At 38.3% G+C, this 21,035-nt stretch overlaps 1 protein-coding gene across 7 annotated transcripts in view; it reads right to left on the bottom strand.

The window, feature by feature from the left end:
* Window positions 1-21,035, bottom strand: part of MSRB3 (methionine sulfoxide reductase B3) — a 130,758-nt gene that overhangs the window by 82,490 nt on the left and 27,233 nt on the right. The window contains exons 1-3 of one of the 7 annotated variants that reach the window (XM_006130197.5): window positions 15,846-15,971; window positions 15,383-15,450; window positions 14,408-14,534 (exon numbers count right to left, since the gene is read on the bottom strand). The exons of 2 other annotated variants lie outside the window; for them this stretch is intronic. In XM_006130197.5, coding sequence (XP_006130259.1) covers window positions 14,408-14,483 — 76 coding nt within the window. In that variant the 5' untranslated portion in view covers window positions 14,484-14,534; window positions 15,383-15,450; window positions 15,846-15,971. Of the gene's footprint in view, window positions 1-14,407; window positions 14,535-15,382; window positions 15,451-15,845; window positions 15,990-21,035 lie in introns of those variants that run through there. 4 more of the 7 variants (XM_014577083.4, XM_075931156.2, XM_075931176.2 and 1 more) reach the window with 4 other exon arrangements.

Here is a 21,035-nt window from a genome sequence, read left to right as displayed (position 1 = left end):
GGGAACAGAGCTACCCATCTGTATGTCATTTAGTACAAGAGAAGCAACGGCAGGTTTAAATTACATGGTATTGGATTGCAATTTCCTAACATTGGATGCTTTTCTGCTTTTTACCTTGAGTCATTACTAAGAGTGTTCATAAAAAGTAGCTTAAAGCACAGATGCTTGCAAATCATTTAGGCAAAGATGTTTTCCCCCACCCCTTTTTTCTCTCCAACTCTGTCTTTTGTTTTTGTTTTTTGCTTTGGAGGAATAATACTGTTGGTAACTACTGGCTAACTTTGTCAAGTAGGTTCAAGGAGAAAAAGTAAAATTGAGAACATCTGATTAAAATAAATAAAGCAAACATATACAGCTTGGCTACTGAATGAAAGGTATTGAAAAGCAACTTCATTTCATAGATTAGAAATTACTTTTGATCTAAACATTCTTAAAAACAGATTGTTTTCTGAGACATCTCATTAACCGGGCTGCAGAGCCTTCATTTTAATGGGAAGCCTTGAAAGAGCACGCTGTATTCTTTTGTTAGCTTCAATCTTATTTGGTAGGGGGATAAAGATTTCATTTCAGGTTTCTTTGTTTGTCTTTCAAGAACCACTAAAGAAGTATTCAAACAACTTTTACAGGAATGTGCCCTGTGCCATGGCTTACAAATTATTTGGTTTTGGTGCACTTAAAGGTCACCTTCCAAATTAGCAAAATTTTCCTACATCCTGATTTTTCAACCTTAAAATGTAAATAGTTTCCTAACTGTAAGTGAAGTTGGTTCTTCGTAACATTTGATTGCTTTCTTAAATATGTCAAACAGAAGATTTTTATTCTCAGGGTGTGCTGTGTTCTCGCCCTAATAAGTCTTTCAAAGTATAACTAATAACAAAAAGAAGTATATGCAATATATAAATAACTCAGTGTTGCATTATGCAGCTCAGTTAGAAATTGTCTGAGCATTAATCAATCCTGAATACTACATTTTAATATTAAATAGTCCACATTGGTACAAGTTTTAAAGACAAACACCCTTTTGCTTTTTTAAAACTTGCTCAAATTTATTTTTGCTTCCAAAACCTCATCGGACTCCTTAACATTTAAAAAAAAAAACCCACCTCTAAGCATGTCTGAACTTTTAAAAATCGTGGAAAAGTTGAGTGTTTTAATGAAAATCTCATGGTAAATTCTTAAAATAATTCCTTAGATAAGTACCCTTATTTTATTATTTTAGAATCGCAGTATTCTTTACTGGGTATATTCACTACTATATAAAAGGAAATTTCCATTTCACTGTATGTCATTTGATCCATGATTTCACAATCAGAAGTAGGAAGCATGTTCTAATAGATTGTTCCCTGTTGTTTTTATAGTTACCTGCATGTTTTACAAGACAGACAAGTATTTACATGTACAGTGAAATCTTGCTAATCTGCACTTGTGTAAAATGCAAGCCGACACTGAAAAGGGATTTTGAAGTTTTGCAGAGCATCAACTACCAAAATTCTAATGCTATGCTGAATCTGACTGGAGGAAGATCATGTCATCACACGAATGTAACTTCAGAACTCAGGAACATCCTTAAACAGAGCTTTGGCACTTATTATGGTTTAACTGTTCATGGCAAACCAATAGACCAGTACGTTAACTAAGCTGTTAATGTTGCTCTTGAATGCCAGAGACAAGGGGTAAAAGGGTGTATATACACTTGCTAACACCACCCCCTCTAGTCCTCAGTGGATCTTCTCAGTTATAGTGCACTAATATATTTCAGGTCTTTATTTAGGCCCCAGTTCAGAATGGCATCCCGATACCAGGGACTACTTAAAACATATGCTTAAAGTTATGCATAAATATTTTCCTGAATTGAAGCCTTATTTTGTAATACTATGTCATGCCAGATCAGCTGCCCCCATATGTAAAACATGCACAGATGCAACATTGCAATCTATAGCAATGCTATCACCACCATGGTTTTAAATGTGCTATGTGGTAGATGCAGCAGAATAGAGGAGCAAAACCGCTCACTTTGCACTAAAATAATGCCTGTGGGTACATCTACACTAGCCCCCTAGATCGATCTAGGGAGGCTAATGAAGGCAACCGAAATTGCAAATCAAGCCCAGGATTTAAATATCTCGCGCTTGATTTGCATGTTCCCAGCCGGTCGCCATTTTAGAAATTGACTAGCCCGAAGTAAATGCCTGCGTCTACACGCAGCAGTGAAATGGGATTCCGATTTAAAGCCCCTAATTCGAATTAGCTGGTAAACCTCATTGCAGGAGGAATACCAGCTAATTTGAGTTAGAGCTTTAAATCGGAATCCCATTTCACTACTGCATGTAGACGTGGGCAATTACTTCGGGCTAGTCAATTTCTAAAATGGTGACCGGCCGGGAACATGCAAATCAAGTGCAGGACATTTAAATCCCGGGCTTGATTTGCAATTTCGGTCGCCTTCATTAGCCTCCCTAGATCGATGTAGGGGCTAGTATAGATGTACCCTGTATTCCACACCTCACACTGCAAATGATAGTTTTAAAAACAGTTGTATGTGTTCTCTTAAACATTGCCTTTTTGAGGGAATGAAAGATAAAATATAGAGAGTTTGGGAAAATAATTGTAAATGGATCATTTCTATAGTGTTTAAGCAATAAATTGAAACTAATAATGCAACCAATATGGTATCCATGCCAATTATGATAAGATGAAGACTACAAAGTAAGAGTTCAATCTAATCACCTTTCTGTTCATAAAGAATATAGAAAGAACCTGTCCATCAGCCCACGCCGATCTTCCTTGCGTTAATTCTCTCAACAAGAGGTTAGCAATGAGATTGAAACAGGATTCCCAGCAAAGCTATAGAAGTCTTCTTAATGTTCTGGAAAAATCACTTCTATATCTGTGTGCTGCTTATTCATAAACTCAGCAGGTCAACGTACAAAAGGAAAATAATCCACAGTTTTACAATTAGCATCCACTTAGGACTGATCCTTACATGGGATCATGTGGAGAGCAGAAATCTTAAATTTTCACTCCAATTTTTGCCTCCAAATAGGCAAAATTTTAAATGTATCCTCAAGACAGTAAACTTGCAACTGAAAATACTGGTGGTTTGTAACATCTGACCCTGCTACTGTAGTCTGTGGCAGGGGCTACATGTATGGAGCTTCCTGAGAAATCTGGGCCCATGTTGAATATTTACTGTTTATTCTTTTCTTCATTCTCATCATTACTGTTAGCACGTGGCTGTACTTAAAGGAGATGTCAACATTTCCATTTTAGACCGATGATTTTGCTGGAATCTTTATGCTGCCAAAAATGGCAACAGTGATAACCAAAGTGAAACGTAGCCTTCAAGACCTTGAAACAGGCAGAGAGTTTTTCAGATGAAACCAATAATACAACATTAGTGTCTATTGTAGGCTAACAAACATGCATTTGGGGACATTTTATTGATTTCCTACATCTCAAAAATGGCATTTTGGAGGGAAAATAATGAAAAGCACATTGGAATTAATTACCAACCTCACCATCACTTCTCCTAGTTTCGCAGTTTGTTGCCTCAACTTTGAGCCCAGCACTACAAAACAGCAGTGAGCTGCAAGCATTTTCAGGTGTCGACCTGAGAATGAAGATGTAAAGCACCTCGCCTTAATTCTGATTTCCTATTTTTTTGTGAAACTTTCCAAATATGGCATTCATAATGAAGACAAACATCAACATGTACAATTTCCCTTGATTTAGTTAATAATAATACAAAAGAGCAGAAAGGTTTGTTTGGAAGATAGTGACAAAAGCTATCAGGCCATCAATCCTGGCCACTGTCCTTAATCTGCTTCACTGTGTCTGTGGGTCCAGATTAGCATACGACATGTACTGAAATATGCATTCACATTGCCACGGACCACTTTCCTTCTTTAATATTCTTTTGAACTGTAACAATTTTATCTTTATTTTATCTTTGCCTCCTTTCTGTTACTGCATGGAATTAATTCACATTTCAAATTTCATGTACAGCCGCTCCCTGAGTTACAACCACCTCCACTTACGACCAACCGCACTTATGACCAAAGTGGTCGTAAATGCGGATCCGAATTACGAACGGCAATCTGCATTTACGAATAATGCGGTCGCCATGTAACTCTATGGGATCCGAGTTACGAACACTTCAAGTTACGGACCAAGTGTTGTTCCATAACTTGTTCGTAACTCGGGGAGCGGCTGTAAAGCCCTGGGTATAGTCTCTTTGTACATGTGCGTAAGTCTCATTCGCACTAATAGTCATGATAGGCATTATGACTTCCTGAATTAAATACAGCAAGACAAACATTCCAATACAACATAATTATATAATAAATCAAGTGTCCAGTTTTCAATACTATTATTAACATTTTCAAGCATGTATTAGTGGGGTTTTATATTTTTATTCAGCATTGTAGTTCCTAATTCTATCACTTGACCAGTGTAGACAGCCTCCTGAGACTATGCAGAGCCCCAATAACTTCATAGGGTACGTCTACACTTCAGGCTTTTGTCGACAGAGGCTTTTTGACAGTAAAGCCTCTGTAAACAAAGAGCATCTAGGCTACAGCCAGTTCTGTCGACAAAGCAAGCTGCTTTTTCGACAGAGTCTAGATGCTCTCTTTTGAAAAAGCAGTGTGGCTGCAATAGCACCTTTTTTAGACATAACTGTAGAAAAAAGGCGTTCTTCCTCATAGAATGAAGTTTACCGCCATCGACAAAACTGCCGCGTTCGGTCAACTTACTGTCGACAGAACTCAGCGGTAGTGTAGACATAGGTATAGTTTCGTCGACAAAAGTTCAGTTTTGTCAATAAAACCCTGTAGTCTAGACACACCCATAGGGAATCTGTGTGGATAAAAGGGTCTGCCCATGCATACCAGTCTGCAAGATCTGTATATGCATCTCCTTGCTTCTCCAAATCACAGGCTCCCATATGCAGGTTGTACCATCCTCCTTAATGGCAAGTTACCTTGTACTGATGTGAAAAGAATGCTGCCAAAGAGTTATATTTTTTTTAAAAAAATCAAATATCCATACCTATCATACAAACTTTCTATTGCATTAAAAACTAAAATTTAAAGAGAAGCTAGATAATTTCATGGAGGTTAGGTCCATAAAAGGCTATTAGCCAGGGGATAAAATGGTGTCCTTGGCCTCTGTTTCTCAGAGGCTAGAGAGACGGCAGGAGACAAATCGCTTGATCATTGTCTTCAGTCCACCCTCTTGGGGCACCTGGTGCTGGCCACTGTTGGCAGACAGGATACTGGGCTAGAAGGACCTTTGGTCTGACCCAGTACAGCCGTTCTTATATTCTTATGAAATATCTAATTTAGTTTCCACCATTTATGCTATTAGTTTACACTTTGTATTTCCCTCATTTTGAAAGAATGAAAATAGGAAGGTCATTTTCATTTTTGTTTAGTCTGTTTTCCTGTACGCTTAGTTAGCCATAGCGGAATTCTCCAACATTGGAGGATGTTGGGTTTTTTTGTTTTAGGAACAAAACTATAGCAGAAACTTTCCATTGAAATTACAAAACTATTGATGGAAACTTTTATATTAGACTTTTAATTTGAAAATATTTACAATACCTAACTTTGGATTCTAGTTTTTCTTTCAAAGGATAATTAAACATACTTTCAGGAACAGTAACTATGGGGAACAAATTAAATCAGATTTTTACTCTACGTAAACCAATTAATCAGTAAACCTATTCTTCCATTGTCCATGCAAGCTTTCACTAAAATTACGTAGCGTTAAATTCTAAAATAACTTTTTACATTTACCCCCTTTAATCCACAGTTTTCCTCATCCTCCATCTTTAGCTTCACTGTTTCTGTTCTAAATTTCCTCATAGCTAAATTCAATCATAGACTGTCTTTGAGTTATTTAAAGTATTGTTCAGAGGAGTCTCCTCAGTTAGCAAGACAAGGTGTTATTACTCTGAATATATGCAAGACCAAGTTTAAATAAAATACAAATCTGAGATTAAAAAAAATACTATTCCATATATTGGAGGGGAGGAAAACCCAGTTCCATATTTCTTTGTGTAATGGCTCCTCCATTTCCTTGGTTCAGGTGACTACATCCCACGGGCTGCTGAAAAACCATTTTCAGTTTCAAACAAGCAGTAGCAATGGAGAAAGAAACCATTTTCAAAGCACTGTATGTTAGAAATCCCAGTGCTGCAGTTGATTTTTTGGGTCAGGTGCCAGTTAAACAAATATAGCCCTCCCTTTTTATGTTAACACTTGGGAGGGATAGAAGGAAAAGTTGACATGGCAAAAGGGAAAGCTGGTCCTTTCAAAGTTTCTTTTACTACGTGGGTAACTTGTAATGGATCTGAAGTTGTCTAAAATGTTTTTAATCTGAATGAATCATCAATAAATCATGGTCATGACATTTTGTTGAGGATCCACATTGTATAGCTAGCTATCTCTCGCACAGGATATTTTCAGCTCCATCATAAATTTCCTGTGAAATAATCAAACTTCCAAAGATCTCAGTGACTGATAGCAATATAAACAAAAACAAAACAAAACAAAACCCCTTTGCATACACTTTACTTTTAAGCTAGATATTTGGTATTGGAACTAATTCTTTTCTTTTCTTTCATCCAGCCCTTTAGTACTAGAGTCACTGAGAGTTGTAGGTGCCTGCTTCATTTCATGTGCAGCTAGCGTTTGCCCCGTTAGTTCCCTAAAGCTGCAAGTGGAACAAGGCAGATGGTTATGTGGCTGAGAGAGAGCCTGTGAGAAATGACTCATCCCACAGAAAAGAAATACTGAGCTGATTTTGCACTATAAAAAAACATTTTAAAATAATTGAAGTGATTGTCATATGGGAAAAAATAGTCCTGAATATCATCTCCATAGGATGGCCCCTTTGCATTACTTCCTCATCAGAGGCATCGGTTTCCTGTGCACTGCTGAAATTATTACGAGTCACTTAAGCTTGGTTTTACATCTTTGAAAATCAGAAATCACAGGTTTGTACATAGACTGGGCAAAGCACTCAAACAACCATCCTGCATTGTCTGGGGGGCAACTAATTACCTTATGGGGCTTTTCCATCTATTCCTTTTAGGATTATTATGATTATGGTAAAACAGTGCTTTGTAAATGGAAGCACCTTCAATAAAACTGAGGAATCCTGGTACCTAGAAAATTTGAAGAGGCATTACAGATCAGCCTCATGCAAGGATATAGGGGGTCATGTCCTTGCATTTCAGTAGAACACCAAAAGGTCCTAGAAAAATTGTTATCATATACTATACCTTCATGAAGAAAACAGGCAATATGACACTAAATTTCTACATTAATAACCAACTGGGAACAGGGTAGCTATAGGGTATTTTTTTAGTGGCCTATGTGATACAAACAGTAATTCTCAGCATAGCTCCCAATGGTAACATCCATGTAAAAGAAACCATCCTCACCTTTGTGACTGGCAGTCTCATCAGAAAGGCTAAGAGCAGAGTCAACCTATTCTCTTCATCCTTACAAGTGAACTACACAAGCCAAGACTGAGACATGTTGGCAGAGTGGAGGAGCAACTGATGCTACACTATCTTTTTTTTTTCCTTCTCAGAGACGATACCTGTTCCCAGTCTGACACCTTTCGCAGGCACTACATGAAAATGAAGTCAGAATATATTTTATTAACATAAGAATTCAGCTAAATTTGAAAATCACAAGTTGCTCTCTGTCTTTTCAGCTATCTGGTACATTTAAAAATATTTCAGTGAACCATCAAAATACATATATTTACAGTTTTATTAAAAGCCTAACTTGCCACAGAAACAATTAAGAAGTCAGCATTTGCCACCAGTTACCACAGTGGCATGAAATTTATAATTATTCAGGCTATTGCTAAACCCTCCTGGTAACTTCTTCGGCAATAGGGATGTGCCAGCTTGCCACCCTGCAGGCAGAACTCAGCACTGTATTTTAGAAATATCTGGAGGCACAGTCTCTGCCTGCTCATGTCCTTCTGCACCGCTTAGAGATGGAACTACCAAGCACAGCTTGCTCCCACGCTACAACCATCAGCACAGAGACGTAGTGAGGACAAGAAAAGACAGAATAGTGGATGGGCTCTTAATAGTAATCATCACGTGCCAACCCTCCTCCCACTGAGATCTCTAACATAACAGGCTGTGGAAGTGACTTTGTTTGCAAGGATCCAAGCAGCTTTTCTTCTCACAGCACTGTGGCTCAGCCACTAAGTGCCTGTCACTCAGTATCATCAAGGGACTTCCCACCAGATGAAGCCTATAACAGAGCCTACTGAGTCAGAGAATAAGGAGAGCACAAAATGAAGCGCAGAAAAAGAATGAAAAAAAAAAGATACAAGAGATAAATACATAGAAAATGAGAGGCACTGGTAATAGTGCCTGGACATAGCATTGGGGAAATTAAGACTGTCTTTCCACCAATTTCTTGCAAAGGTGTAGGTGTCCAACTAAAAAAAGAGGGGTGGATACTAATGACTTAACATGATATGCCTATATTGTGTAGCTCATGTGGAAAACATTCCCTGTTGGTTACTGCTCTAATATAGAGCAGCAAAAGGATGCTAAAGAAGAAATTTCATTATTTTACACAAATTCCTGCATTAAGTATCAAACATAATATGAATATGACTCAAACCAAGCAGTTTTATGAATAAATTTCATTCCCTATTTAATACTAAAGAATGAATAAATAATATTGAGCAAAGCCTACTTTACATTGCACATACACAATGTTAAACTATTACAGATTTAAATAGTTGTAAACAACATTATTTTCCTAAATGACCAAAATATCTGAATAAATTTCCAATCAGGCATCTTTATAAAGGTGTTTTGTTTGTTTCTTTTTTACCTCAAATAGTGTGTTTTTTTCTTCTTTGGAGCCATTACATAGATTTGACAAAAATATACCATGTCAGGTTACAATAGGTCACTACTAGGATATCAATAGGGCATTTACAATAAAAATCTTGAAGAAAGTTCCTGAGTCTCTATAGGTGACAACATGCCAAAATAAGCATTCATTTTTAGACTAAATATATATAATAATATGAACATACTATTTACTGTGGCTCTGGCATAGTGCTTTTAATTTTCAACACTCTATATAAGCTAAGTAATTTTCTTCATCATGGCAAAGTAATGAACTAGCAACATAAAAAATTGTATTTCAGATAAAAAATATTTTGATTATAGAAACAAATTTCATTTCTTTAAAGATTAAAAAAACAACACTTTCTTTTCCCTTTTTCTTTTTTTTAACACCCTCTAGAGAGAGGACAAAAGTGTAGGTAGCTGAGACCTTATATGACAAATGTAAGCGTTTTTTACATTCAAGTTATAACCCCCCAAACGGGGATTTATAATGAAAACACTGAGGCTACGTCTAGACTGCAAGCCTCTTTTGAAAGAGGTTTTTTTTCGAAAGATACTTTTGAAAAAGCCTCTTTCAAAAAAGAGAGTGTCTAGACTACAACCAGTACTTTCGAAAAAGGAAGCCGCTTTTTCGAAAGAGAGCACCCAGGCAGTATGGATACTTTCTTTCGAAAAAGCACAGTTTGCATTACATAGCGCCTTTTTTCGAAAGAGCACTTTTGGAAAAAAAAGGCGTTCTTCCTCGTAAAACGAGGTTTTCCGTGGTTGAAAAAACTGCCACGTTCTTTCGATTTACTTTCGAAAGAACACAGCAGCAGTCTAGACACAGGGGATTTTTTTGTTTTGTTTTTTTCAAAAAAAGGCCACTTTTTTCGAAAAAACCCTGCAATCTAGACACACCCTGACAGGCACTTAACCATAGGCATACTAGTGGATGTTACTAAAGTCAGGAGTTATTAACTCTCTCACAGTATTTTTCCCAAACTACATTGCTATATTACATCCTTGGTAAGACATACTAAAACAACTATGGAAAACGTACAGCAAGGCTACTCAACACACGGCCTGTGGGCCCCATTTGTTTGCAGCCCATGAGTGGGAGGCAAAACAAAAAAAGTAGTCAATATAATGGTCTTCTGATGATACGTGTTTTAGTAGTTAAATTCCTGGACTGTCACTGCTCATTAAAAGTGCTGTCATATGGGTGGAAATCAGGTAACTATTGCATTTTATTAATATCAGCAGAACTGACATGGAGCCGGCATGTTGTGGTTCCCAGTTGAGTCACCCTGAATTACAGCATATATGAAAATTATATGTACACAACATAAATACATGTAGACATATTTAAGTTATGTAATATATACATATTCTGTATAAAATCTAATAGTGATTACAATTTTGGTATTTGTGCAGGTGGGAGAGGATGGGGACAGAAATGGTAGACTTGATATTCAAAAATTCCACTGTGAAAGCCAGATTTTGCAAAAATTATGTGTGTCGGTTAATTTAACTGATACAAGTAGTCCCAGAGTTCAGAGGAACTATGTCCATGAATTACTCGTATTTGCATGTGTTTGAAAGAGGTGTCTCTACGTGTAATCCTTCATGTTAATGAATTACCGTGAACAGTCCAATTTTGAATTTTGGTACTATAACTTTTCATTACTTAATCAGTATATTTTACTTCTAGGTCCAATTAATTACAAGCAATTGAGATGTACTAGAAGGTGTTATAAGAAAGCATGTTACATATATTTAATAAAATAGACTTACACCATATGCCCAGCACCCTTTTCATACAGATGTATTGTAATACAATAACCGCATCCTAGAAAAATGTGGCTTGCTAGTACTATTTCAACCATTCTAGTAATTAAACACTGCACAGCAATTTAATTATTATTTAAGACTTTATTATTTCATATATCTATTAGAAAATGTGCATATAAGCATACCCAAACTCTCTAGAATTTTGTATAATTAGTTTTACTTAATTTTTACAAATACTGCAATTTTTTTGGTCACCAATAGCAGAAAAACAGATTTCTACCTCATGCAAAAATGTGGTGCAAGCAACATAACATTCAAAGTGTTAAAAAGGAAAGGACACTGTTTAAAAGGAATGAGAGCCCATAATAATTCAAAGACACAGCAAAGCAAGTAAGATTTTTCTTTATAATTTGGTGGTCTGCTACAGAAAACATATGTATATGGAATATGCATAATTACTATTTTTATCTATTTACTTTGCTGGTATGCATGAAAGAAGCCAAAAGAACATTTGTTCTGATCTTTAAAAGATTTCAACACAGATCTATTTCCTTATGAACCCAATCTTGGGAGATGTCAACTGCCTCCTACATTTCAGAGGATGTGGAGCGGACTGCATCAGGGCCAAACAGCATTCTAAATCATATGAAAGTATAATGGAGTTGCAATTGTTACTGAAAATGAGGAAGCCTCTATATTATATGAATGAAGTTGTAGATAAGCCCAAACTTGTGTGATTTTTCATAATGCTCATGCTTTTCTTAAGACAGTTTACATGCCCTTTAAACTAAATTTTCAGAATGTACCTGTGTATGAATGGTTTCTAAAGTGGAAGCTTTTCATTCTATTGATGCAAAAGAATATATGATTAGTGCCATCTACTGGAAATCTGGAGTACTGGGGTACCTTTTTAGCAAGTTCTAATTTCTTCACTACTCATTACCTATTAGAAAGAATACATTGAAATGTTTAATCCTTTTATTTTGTATAGTTAAAAAACTGCATCTATACCTCAGGCAGTAATATATGGATATTAAAATGTAAACAAACCACCCACCAAATTAACAATAATAATTATTATATGAAAGGTATACTATTTATAACATAAATCAGTGTGTGTCCATAAACTTCTGAATGGTCACAAGAAAAGATGAAAAAAGTGACAATATGTTGAAGATTTTTATATTGGGAAGAATTTGAAACAAAATTTGAATTTAAAATAAAAAGCAATTCTCAAAATTATGTACTATTCTGATGTGAAATTGAATGTATTTTTTTGAAAAGCAAAAAGGCTTTCATTTGGTCCTAATTATACATGATAATACATACGAACTTCATTTTATAGCATAAGCAAATCTTAGGGGCAGTAATATATATGACATATTTGGACTGAAACAATTATTCATAAAAGGCAACAGCTGATTCTGGGTCTCTCACAGAAAATAAAAATGGCTATATAAATTACGTAACTGTGCTCTAGCCAGCAAATATTATATGCATGGAAATTTACGGATGTGAGTAATCTCAGTTTACCAATTACAAGATATTTTAACAACCAGAACTGATTAGAGCCTTGGTTTTATGCCTCATTTGAACCATGGGACCTCTGTCGGCACACTGCCCCCTAAAACTATTTGGTGGCACTGGTTCATTAAGTCACTCACATGAAATTATGCCTCCTAAACCACTTCCTGTACCACCTGGATTTTCTTTGAAAGTTTTGATCCAACTAGAAGCAGGCTGGTCCTTAATCTTGCTTATCCTGCGATCTGAAGTGCTCACAGCACAAACCAATAAGTCACACATTATATATTTTGTGCAGAATACGATGGAAGGGAGCGGGTGAAAAAATAATTTTCATAAAATGTTTGTAATTCCAAAGAAAACAGAGCACTTCTCTACGTTTAAAGGTAAAACTCAAAATCCAATAGGACAGTGGCAGTATTTCAGTACCCCACCTCTACTATACATAAACAAATTGAGGACAAAATTAGCTAGCAATAATTTATAAATGTCTGGAGAATTTAGTTTCCTCTTAGAACACATGAAATATACAGTTATATATTATTCTGCTATCAGTGGATGAGTTTTGTTTCATAATATACATCTCTAAAGTAGTCAGCATAACCAATCTGTTAAAATGTCAGTAGCTATGGATCCTACGAACAGGCATATTGCAGAGCTATAAAAGTTACAATAAAGCATGTGTATATTGGTTTACGCCAGTGACGCAGGTGACAAAATAGTTAATGTGATGCTCTGTGAGCAGGTATGCACTAGACATACTTCTGACAGATTCTGTTCCTTCGAGATCTTCTTGGGACCTGCCTCTTAGAATAAGCAAAAATGAACAGGAAAGCTGTGAAATGCCCCTCTTTAAGGAGGTCTGACTAGTGTGAATTCACATCAAAGATGCATAATGAGAGGAAATTTCCTTATCCTCTGTTTTCAGAGTTTGAGGCCTGGGTCAGAAGCATGGATAATTGGACACAAATGGGGTCTACTGTCTCCTTATCAAGGAATACATGGAACTCCTATGTAGGTTAATGGGAGTTATGCAAATAGACCCTGATGCCACAAAACTTCATTTTGATCATTCAAATAAAATTATAATCTGCTCTACAAAACCCAGTTAAGCTGAGAGGTTTTGTGTCCTATCACTGAAAGCATTCATGACACTTCTTCCACATGCTGCTCTGACATAATATTTGAAAAATAGCAATAATTCTTTAATAATTGTATTTTGTCCCTCATTCTATGGTGATGGGTGCATAACAAATGCCCAGATTGGAATGTTACTTGGAGTTTCAATCAATGATTATTTACAGCTGCATTTTAGTTTTTATTTTATTCCAGATAGCCTTTGAACTCTACAAATTAATCCACTGACGCTGTCATTTCCTGTCAAATAGTCAGATTTTGTACCTTATAAAGATATTACATATGTTACTGTTTAAACGCAGATATTAAACATTTAGACTCCAATCTTGTAGTCAGATTTCCATGGTTGGGCCCTTATGCCCCAATGGCAGCCTTTGCAAATAAAAATTCAGGAGTGGAACATTACATATGAAATATGATTTTTCCTTTTTGCATTTTTAAGGGTGTATGTTTTTTCTAAAAAGAGCATCTGGGGAGCATTTTTGTTTTATCAAAGTAAATATCACATAACTAAGATAGACGTTGTGAGGGGAAGGAAATTACATTACAGCTCACATCACCATCTGCATGAACCTTTATGTACATTATTATTAAAAGAAAATTTATAATAAAAATTTCACACACAAAAAGGAATTAATGGTGAAAGATTTTGATGCACTTGAACAGTATTTGGAAAACGTTTTCCTAAGACAATTAAATAATATTATTTCATGTATGAAGTGCTGCTAAGCAATTTCTTATTAAAACCGCGTGCAATATTTAATACAACTGTGATTTTCAGGCTAACTGCATAGTTTATGTCAGGGGACAGGAAGATGCTATCAAATTTGAGATATGATAACATATTGGGCAAGGAAACTGGATAATGTTTCCAAGGCATTCTAAAATCTGGGCTATGAATACACTAAAAGTAAAACAGTAATTTATAACAAACTTCTGGCTTCAGCAGAGAGCTCTAATAAATCACAACTACATTTAGTAAACCATAGCATATCATTTCCTGCAGCAGAGACACCCATTCCTAAAAGGGCCTTCAATATGCACGACACAACAAAGCAGCACCCATTCAACCTGAGGGAAGCCCACAGGCTCGCAGGGCCACTGGCTGGCTCTTTGTCACCAAATGCAGCAGGTTGAATGCAGACATCACTGTGATATCCTCACCAACAAAACCAGAGGCAAAGAACAGGGGCAAGAGCTGAGTAGGGAAAAAAAAAAAAAGATGAAAACATAAAAAATGTTAGATACATTCATAGCAAAATTGATGGTTACGATTCTACCTGAAAAGAAAACCTAGAGCTAAGAAATTCTGAATGCACATTTATTAGTTGGTTTAGCCATTTTTGGCCTTCTGCTTTCAGCTTGTTTACATTTGTTAATTAGAATACATAGCATAAAATGCTGCAACTCTTTATGTTACCAGGCAGGGGGAAAAACTTAATGTCGTGCAATGCAGGGCAACTCAAATTTGCAATTAAAAATTTACTGAAAACACATGTCTATGTGGTGAATGCTGGAAATCAACTATTATGAAAAACTGTTTAGTTGGCTGGTTGGTTAAACAAAGCCAAACTTTATTTTAACAAATAAACTTCCCAGGTATCAGAAAAATAATGGGACAATCATTTATTTAAATAAATATAATTTATATCTTAAATTCTCCATAGGATACATTTAAGCAATTTTCCAGCTGGCACCAATATAGTAGAGAGGAATATGGCAGTGGAGATTTTTTTATATTGTAAGATGTAACATGTGTCTATGGTGATTGTTTTGTTTACCTCACAATAGGAAGGATGAAATGCAGCTGCCTCATAGGATAGTCATTCATAGCTACAGTCTGTGTCAGAAGATTATTGTGGTAAATTACACCAGGGACTTAAACCTACCCCCACTGAAGTCAATAAGTGAAGCTCTCATTGATTTCAGTGAGAGCAGGATTAGGCCCCAGATAGTTAATAGTTTGAATAACAATGCACCACTCTCAATCTCTTCCAAGACACGTTTTTTAAAATGGTTACAGAATGGAAATGCCCAGAAACGTACTCAGGAATGATTTTTCTTGTACATTTCCTGAACTAGAAGAGAAGATTGTGCATGGTCTCTTCTGACCCCTGAAGAAGAAACACATAATAAAGAGTAATATATATTATAACATCACTCTGGAGTATATCGGACAGAAATCAGCTTGCATTAACGTGCCTGAACTCTGACTTCTCCAAACTAAACTTATTACAAAACCAAAACATTTTTATGTTACTAAATGGAGACAAAAGGGAGAGGGAAGGTGAGTGCCACATAACGAACAGCTCGAAAGAACCATTAAACATAAATAAACATGTCATTTTCACGAGTGACTGCAGAACTGGTTAAAAAAATCCTTCAGAGCAGACTACTGACTAATAAAAGATCAAAGACCTATACATAATAAACACTACAAATAAAAATGCAATTTTTTTCTAGTGACCTTCACTGTGAGAAGTAAAGTGTGCAGTGAAAATGTAATTACCTAGCAAAGCTGCAGTCTTATTGTGCTCCCGCAACTGATCATAAAACGTCTTCCTATTCTGTTTCATCAGCTGCAGTACCAGGCAGCCTGTGCGCCTACCAATCGCAGCCATCTGGCTTGTGTCAAAGCCTGTGAGTCAGGCAGCTACAGTGCAACAGGAAGAAAAGCAGTGATGTCACTCTGCAGGTCAGGCAAAGAACAAAGATGTATTCTACAATTAAAAAGCTGGTTGCCCCCAAGCATAGGGGGGTCTCCTCCATTCGCTTCTTACTGCATGCCTTATAGTTAATACTGCTTTTGTTATTATCTAAAGAGGAGAGCACCATCTAGTGGTTATTCTTGCAAAAAGCTCTTTAAGGAAAAAATCGTTCAGCTAGCAAAGATATAGCTGGATTGCTACGGTTAGATAATGGACTCTGAAAGTGTTAAAAAAACTTAATACAGCAATATGGACAAAGGGAATGGCTTGCTCTCAGTCAATGATTTTATGCCCCTATACAGCAATTGTATCTATTACATGGCACAGTCACACAGGCAAGGTGAAATTTTTAATATTTGCCAAGCTTGAGCACAAAGTCTGAAATGCTTCCTTTGACTTTCATGAGTGAATTTGGGAGCGGGAGGGAGGGAGTGAAAAGGAGAACACCATTGCTGTAGTGATTTCAAGTGTAAATAAATCAGGATTTTATTACATGTCTGAGAGATCACCTGTCTTCCCGGGCCCTACTGCCACAGGGGTGTGCTCTCTGGAGCCCCCATTGTCACAAAGGGAACTGTTGGCAAAGCATTCTCCATTTAATCATGGATTGGTATCTCAGAATAATTTATTCTGCAAATGTACTCCTATTTAACAGATACAATCCTTAGGGCCCTAAGATGCCACTGATTTGCATGCAGAACTTGTCAACAAAGTCAACTGGCTTCTATAAAAACTTATTGCATATCAGCCTTTAGTTTTTTGAACTCCTCAGGACAAGCTACCACAATACAAATTGTAATTTAAAGGATAAGACTCATATCTAGTTCCTAATATCTGCATTTACATCATTCAAATCCCAGTCCTGTGCTTATTCCTCAGGCAAAACTGCTACTAAATTCAATGGAAATTTTGTTTCCTCTTTTCTTTTAGATAGACTTGGCTCATAAAAAATTCACAACATTGTAGTCTAAATTTATTTAAAGTAATCTGCTGAGAAAACTCTCAGCTATTTTGGAGAAGTTGGTGTCAGACAACAATTTTTTTCTCCCATGTCTGATATGTGATTTACAGATATCTTCCTTAGCAGCCTGTTAGTAACACAATATCCTCTGACATTGTAGCACAGGGAAATAGAAGATAGAAAAAGAGAAATGGTCAATTTAACACTTTCTAAAAGAGCATCATTTGTGTTTTTTCACTTTCTGTGCTCTGTTCACTATTCTTTATATGGACATGACCCACTGGAGGACAGAGGAGTTGGGATATTTGTTTAGCAGGGGGAAAAGCGAGAAATGTTAGCCTCCACTCTTTATATTTATCTCATGTTTCATTTTTCCTGTTGTGCCTTTCATCTGCTTGCTTCATAGATTTGTTTCTTAACAATCTGAAGCTGTTTACCACTGCAGCACAAATTATTTCCCCCCTCTGTTACAAGTAAACCGGCCTGCAACTCCCTACAGCATACGCTGTTGAAAAACTATTTAAAAACCCAAAAGATTTTGAACTAGATCCTGATTTCATGAAGAAGCCAAGTATTTCTGTGTTCACCAAATTACTACTATTTAGTTCCAGGTATCCATAAAGGATGTAAGGCTGTAACTCTACAAATCTCAATAAAACTGAACTAACATTCATTAAAAAATACAACAGCAGAAGTCTGTCTTCTCTTGTTTGAAGTTTAATTTCTATTACTTGTGTCAAAGCACTCCCCAGAAGCCAGAAGCAGCACCACGGCTCCCCTGCACGAGGTGTTGTGTGGACACAGTCCCTGACACACAGAGTTTACAATTTAAGCTGACAAATGAGGTGTGAAGGAGAGTGGGGGGGAAGAAGGATACAGTCAAAAGGTATGGAATTTGTAGCATATGTTAATGCAATATAAATGTCTAGGAAGCTGCTGTACAATTCTGCCCCCTTATTTCGAAGAAAGGGTAAGAATGTGTATAGTTTGACAGGGGAATAGTGTTCAGTGGAGGATGACGCACTGGGCTGACAGAGCTTGTATCCAGGGGCCCCAGCCAATTAGGGAGAGCCTAGAAAATGGGTGCCCCAGTGCTTCAATCTGACTCCCTGGAATGTTTCAGCACATGGAGAGCAGCTGTCCCCCACACCACCACTACTACCCTGTCTGCTCCAGGTCCTGCCTCAACAGCTGGACACTGACTCCTGGATTCTGGTGCCCATCCATTTCCTCTATGACCCTGAGTGCGCACAGGGAGGGTGGAGCAGAGCAGAGTAAGGGGAGGATGAGGAGAAGAGGAGAGAAAGGGAGAGGGGCTGGGGAAGAGAAGACCATATGGGAATAGATGAGAAGGAGGGAAAAGCCAGAGCCCAGCATGTGGTGCTCGCTGGGCAGCAGCTGGGGCTCCTCCCTTTTACCGCCTGTGCCTCCTAAGCAGCAGTAGTACAGGTACTACTGTAAACAGGGACAGAGAGAGCCAGCAAACCAAGGGGACTGGCTTCAGTGTGTATGTGGGTGTTCACGGGCATGCTTTGCCCCCACAAATGCAGCAGTCGAACTACACCAATGGCCCTGTAACTGGAAGAGTTCTAGCTCCGTGCTGTGGCCACAGGGCAGGAGAAACTCTCACTCCCCATGGCTGCCAGGTCTCCGGGCTGCAGTGGGAAGGGGCAGGGCAGAAAGGAGCAAGTTCGTAGGGCCACAGTGGAAAAGGGAGAGACAGTGGGACTGTGTGTGGAATGGGGTAGGCATCTTGTGAAAGGGGAAAAAGGGGTGGAATGGGAGTGGGATTACAGGCAGAAGGGAAGAGGAGGGGGACCCCCACTTGCTCTGGTCCAGGATCCCACGAAACCTTAACCTGCCTCTGATAGTGGTAACATATACAGATAACAGTTACAGCTCTTGATCCTGTTTCCACTTTGCCATAGACTTCCACAGAAGGGTACAGAATCAGACAACCTGGAGTTCTAAAATAGGAACTACAGTCAGGCCACTACAAGGAACATAGGAGGAAATCACTGTTTCAGTACCTTCAACGACAATTACTATTCTCGGGGGAAAATGTTATGCTGTGCCTCCAGAACAGTGGTTCTCATCCTTTGCAGATCCACTGTGCTCCTTTCAGGAATATGATATGTCTTGCGTACCCCACATTTCACCTCATTTAAAAAACATTTGCTTACCAAAAAAAAAAAAGACATAAAAATATAAAAAAGTGTCACAGCACATGATTATTGAAAAACTGATGGCTTTTTCATTTTGTCTGTATGTAATTTTAGTTTGTACTGACTTTGCTTGAGCTTTTTAGGCAGCTTGTTGTAAAAGTAGGCAAATGTCTAGAAGAGTTGATTTTTCCCCCCCAGAAGACCTCTCGTACCCCCAAGGGTACACATACCTCTGGATAAGAACCACTTCTCCCAAGGGTGCGTCACAGAGTGCTTAGCCCAGGGACAGGTGAGTAAAATGATTTTAAGCCACCTTTGCACCCTCTCAGTCCTGGACTGTTCTGGAGCTTGAAGAGACTCCCAGCATAATGCAGGCAGCCCAGGGGAGCTACTTTGAAGTTATAGCATCTTCTCCACTCTGCCTTATGGACTTCAGCACTGTGCAGAATCTCTGTGGTTCTGTGTGCTACAGCTGCAGCCCTGACAGACGCCTCCCGCCCCAGCTATGCGCTCAACACATCCCTTACACCAAGACTTCTCTCCCAGCTGGAACCAGGATTTTAGGAACCCTTTAATCTGGTGCAAAGGGGCCAGAGCAGGGGTGGTAATCCCCCTCTTAATATTTAAGCAGTGTTTCGATAAATCTCCAAACATGGTGACTATGTGTAATCTTGTTAATGATGCAAATACCAGGCGCATACGCTGGAATTTCTGGGGGCGGGGGGAAAGCTGGTGGCTGCTCCCAGGCTGTAACCCAGCCCTGTCCCCCATGACCCAGCCCCACTCCCTGTCTCGCTCCTGGGTGAGGAAGGGAGGAAGCATCCCCAGCCTTCCCCGACCGACCAGAGCACAGGGGAGGGAGGCTGGGGCAGTGGGCCTCCCTGCTTTCCCCCAGCTGGCAAGGGCACGGGAGAGGGAGACTCGGGCAGCATACTTCCCTGACTTCCCCCGGCCAGTCAGAGCATGGGGGAGAGAGGCTGGGGCAATGCTCAGCCCCTGCCTTCCCTAGGTCATCCAGAATCAGCACCATGGTAGACCATGAAGGATCATGGGGGGAGGAGGAGTGCATTCGCACCCTTCGCACATCCCCTGCATATGGGCCTGAATACAGTAAATCACAAAGTCCACTAGCTCCTGCAAGGCCTTACTAACTCTTTAGGTGATTTTGTTTAGGTGGAAGCCTTTCGTTTCTATTATAAACCTAAACAATAGCTTCAGGAAACCTTACTTTTAGGATATTGATATAAAAGGTGACATTAAGGCGGCATCAACTCTTACAATTTCAATATGGTCAATTCAAAATTTTCAAAAATCATGAGTCAGGTCCCCAGATTCATGAATATGGCTTAAAAATCTGAGAATTGTTAACAACAAGGCAGGAGTTCTCTTTTAACTTGCCTTCTGGATTTTGAGTCATTAGAGTATAGGTGAGTCGTTTGTTTTAGAAGCGGTTAGCTCCGTCAATATGAGGACTAGAAAAATATTTTTTTTTAAAAAACAAGAAAACTGAGACTTACATATGCCACTGGGAGTAAGGATCTTAAATTTAGATTAATCAACTAATCGACTAGTTGATACAATTTGTATTGACTATTCGATTAGTCGATAAGGGCACCTCCGCCTTTGAAATGTAGCAAGAGCCCCATAGATCCCAGAGGGGGCTTTTGTACATTTCAAAAGCAAAGCGCGGAGCAAGAGGGGGACTGCTTGAGTCCCCCACAGGCCCCGTGCTCCCCATGTGCACTTTACTTTTGAAATGTACAAAAGCCCCCTCTGAGGCTCTTGTACATGTCAAAAGCAGGGAGTGCGGGGCCAGGGGGACTGCTTGAGTACCCTGCTGGCCCTCTGTTCCTGCGGCACTTCTG

This window comes from Pelodiscus sinensis, chromosome 1 (assembly GCF_052426305.1).
Source record: "Pelodiscus sinensis isolate ZL-2025 chromosome 1, ASM5242630v1, whole genome shotgun sequence".
Classification (NCBI taxonomy): Eukaryota; Metazoa; Chordata; order Testudines; family Trionychidae; genus Pelodiscus; species Pelodiscus sinensis.
The sequence above is the reverse complement of the archived record's forward strand: the minus strand, read 5'-3'. Positions and strand labels throughout refer to the sequence as shown.